The sequence below is a fragment of the Entamoeba histolytica genome, genomic scaffold (genome assembly GCF_000208925.1).
Source record: "Entamoeba histolytica HM-1:IMSS scf_1104750516693 genomic scaffold, whole genome shotgun sequence".
In the NCBI taxonomy this organism is placed as follows: Eukaryota; Evosea; order Mastigamoebida; family Endamoebidae; genus Entamoeba; species Entamoeba histolytica.
In genome coordinates, this window is record NW_001915539.1 from 1 (window position 1) to 3,600 (window position 3,600).

General features: G+C 24.4%; 2 protein-coding genes across 2 annotated transcripts, besides 1 other annotated feature; one reads left to right on the plus strand and one right to left on the minus strand.

Moving 5' to 3' along the window:
• The first annotated feature begins 1 nt into the window (after position 1).
• Positions 2–422: a repeat region.
• Positions 423–1,726: 1,304 nt separating this feature from the next.
• EHI_028010 (uncharacterized protein) lies at positions 1,727–2,470 on the plus strand (the record flags this gene model as incomplete). Its single annotated transcript, XM_643270.1, has 1 exon — positions 1,727–2,470. The coding sequence occupies one exon, from the start codon at positions 1,727–1,729 to the stop codon at positions 2,468–2,470; it is 744 nt and encodes a 247-aa protein (XP_648362.1).
• A 9-nt stretch (positions 2,471–2,479) lies between these two features.
• On the minus strand, positions 2,480–3,592 carry EHI_028020 (uncharacterized protein; the record flags this gene model as incomplete). Its single annotated transcript, XM_001914398.1, has 1 exon — positions 2,480–3,592. The coding sequence occupies one exon, from the start codon at positions 3,590–3,592 to the stop codon at positions 2,480–2,482; it is 1,113 nt and encodes a 370-aa protein (XP_001914433.1).
• Positions 3,593–3,600: the final 8 nt, after the last annotated feature.

The following is a 3,600-nucleotide window of genomic DNA, read 5'->3' on the forward strand; positions in this document are numbered from 1 at the left end:
CATATATACGTATTAAATAAAAAGAATAAAACTAGTCTAATATTTGATATGACTATTGTGGCTGATCACAATATTAATGGAACCTATTGGAAGAAAAGAAATATGTACAATTAATTAAAGAATACGCTAATGAAAATAGAGAAAATAAAAGATGTCAAAATAATTCCAGTAGTAATTTCAATTAATAGAATAATAAACAAATAAAGCAATAGATTAATTAAAGAATTAAAAATTGAAATTGACCTCATTAAAGAAGTTAAAAACTATGTAATACAAAACATGATTAATGTCATGGAATACTGCTTCTATCACAACCAAACATACTCTGTAGAGCTGCTAGAAGATGAGTCATGGATGGGGTTATTCCCATCCAATGAAGGAACAACAGAAGTTAGTTCTATTAATACTTAATTAATTCCTTTATTTTTATTTCTTTCTTATATTCTTCATAATTTCATTATCTCTTCTTTTTCTTGTTGTTCATTTTCTTCTTTATTCTTTGACTTTTTTCCATTCCTATTTCTTTATCTTCTTATTTATCTTTGTTAATGAATGTTAAATAAATTAATGTAGTTATGTTAGTTAATTATAACAATTCGTTTTCTTTTCATTCAAACTGAATATTTGAATGTATTAATAAGCTATGATTGTAACTACAAGAAGTTATTGATTATATTTTGTATTTGTTGATATATTTTGTTCAATTATTATATTTTTATCCATTTTCTTTGTGTTGATTATTGCGTAGATTTAATGATGAATTGGTGTTTAGAAATAAATACTTTCATTCATATCTATTATAATGAATGATGAAAATTGAAGAAATAAAGAAAATAAATTGAATATTGAACCAAAATAAACAAATAAATAATAATTATGTAAATAAGATTGTAATTAAAAACAATGTCATATTCATTTATAGTATTGATAATGAAATAAGTAAATGATAAATATGATATTTCATTGTCATTTCATTGAAATATATTCAAATTAATACACATTCAATTTATTCTTTATTCTAATTTGAATATCATCTCATATCATCATTCATTTATTTGTGAATATTTCATTGGATTTTGTCGATTTATTTGAAATATTTTAACATTAATAAATTAATAAAATATGAATTGAATTGTTTTTATTCTTATTCAATTTCATTTTATGTTATTTTTAATGACAAATATTATTTCATGAATGTAATTTTATTGAACATTTTGTTTTATTATCATTGTATTTATTCACAAACAATTAAATAATACATTTATATCATTGTATTTATCATTTGATTTAAAATTAAAATGAAAGAAAATGTATAATAAAATTAAATAATAATTGAATTTTCATTCTTTAATTACATTCATTTTATCATCATTCTCATTTCATTGTATTATTTATCTTATTTCATTGGATTTATTATTAAAACGTCAATTAAATTATTTCAATTACACAAATTATGTATTTCTTTATTATCTGCATTTTAATATCAATAAATATAATAATAATATTAAATTTTATAATCTAATGAACGAGATTATGAGATAAAGAAACAAAAATAAATAAGAAGAATTGAATGAATAAATTCATAGAAATTATTGTATGTTATTGTTGATGTTTTTGCACATCAATTTATTCACAACAATGTTTCATGTCTTTTACAACAGACAAATTAGAAATAACAAAACTAAAAAAACTAATAAAATGAAAAATAACTAAAAATCAATCATAAATGCAAACAAGCACTGATGGTTATTACAACATTGAAATGATTGACATGATGAATTGTCAATATCTATCATTTGTCAAAGAAGAAAAACCAATCAAACACAACGCAAGTGAAAAAGAAGAAATTACAAGAGAAATGAAAAAAAGAAATTATCATCAAATTAGAACAAGAAAGGGAGACAAACACAAAATCGGAAAGAAGAGTGAAGAACATAACAAAGAAGAGAAAGAAAACACAGGAAGAAGTGTAGATGAGACAATTGAAGAAGATGAAGGAAAAAAGAAAACAAGAATAAATGAAAAGAAAAAAGAAAAGAACAAAAGAACAAACAAAGAAAATATGATAAAAGGAATGAGTGAAGAAGAAAAGATGAAAGAAGAAAAAGAAATACAATATTCAAACACACCAATTAATCAAGAAATCAAAATATACAATATCATTAAAGAAGGGTATCAAAGAATTAAAAAAGGAGAAATTATAGAAGGGAAAGAATATCAAGAAGAAACAAAGAAAAGTGGATGGAGTGTTGGGAGTGATTTAACGATTATTTCAATGATAAAGAAGTATGGGATAAGTGATAAGAAAGAAATACATAACAATCCAATCATTAAATATCAACTTGAAGAAATCAATGGAATTAGAAATGAAGAATATTGTCAAAAAGTTATTTCAGAACGAATTAAATATCTTGTAGAATTAATCACAATAAATATAAATGATAAATCATTTCATACAATACCACATTGAAAATAGTACTTAATTCATTCCATCATTAAATTGTTCAATGAAATATAAGTCATCATAATCATTAAAACACTCTTCAGAGAATGTTTTATTTTGTATTTCAGTTCCATTAAAACAACCCTTTTCATACTCAATTTTATTAACATCACTCACTTCCATTTGAGCTATTGTACAATTGTAAATAGCATTTTTTTCAATCACTCTCACACTTTTTGGTATAGAAATCTTCTTGATATTCATACTATTGAAACAGTATGAAGCTATTCTTGTTACTCCTTCTTGGATATTGAAATTTTCTTCCTCTTCATTAATATCATCATGAATTAAGCAGCAATTATCACAAACAACACCTTCCTCTTTCAGTAATGAATATATCTTATATCTTATTTTACCTTTCATTTCTTGCATTCCTTGTACATCTATTTTCATTAACTTAGAGCAATTAAGAAAAGACTTTGGTGAGATAGAATGAAGGTTATTTGAAATCTTTATTCTGGTTAATTCAAGACAATCATCAAAACATCCTTTTGATATTTCTTCGACATTTTTTGTATCAATCAGTTCAATGCTTCTACACCCTCTAAGAAAGTAATTTGGTAACTTCATTAGTTGTTTGGATAATGTGATTGAAGTAAGACTATCCATGTATTGAAATGCCATAGACTTTATTTCTGTGACTGTGGATGGGATATTGATTTCTCTAATTGAATATTCTCTCATAAATACATTCTTTTCAATTACTTCAACACCATCTGGTATTGATCCTTGATACTGAATTTGGTCTTCTTTACAATAACAGTCTTTGCTAGAACAAACCTTTTGATGGTTATGAATCAGTGCTCGAATAAAATGTGGGATTTGTGTCTTCAATGGGGTTTGACTGTTATACTCAATTATTGAAAGTCTTGGACACTCACAGAATGACCATTCACCTATGGAAGTGATTTTATCACTAAATATGACTTTGCTCAAGTTGTTACAACAAAAGAAACAATGATTTCCAATCTTTTCAACTTCGCTCAGATCAATTGACTCAATTGTGCTTGTCTCAAAACTCCCATCTCCTATTTCAACACACCCACTACATAACTTCCAATCATTTTGTTGAATGTCAACTTTACTCATTCGTTTTT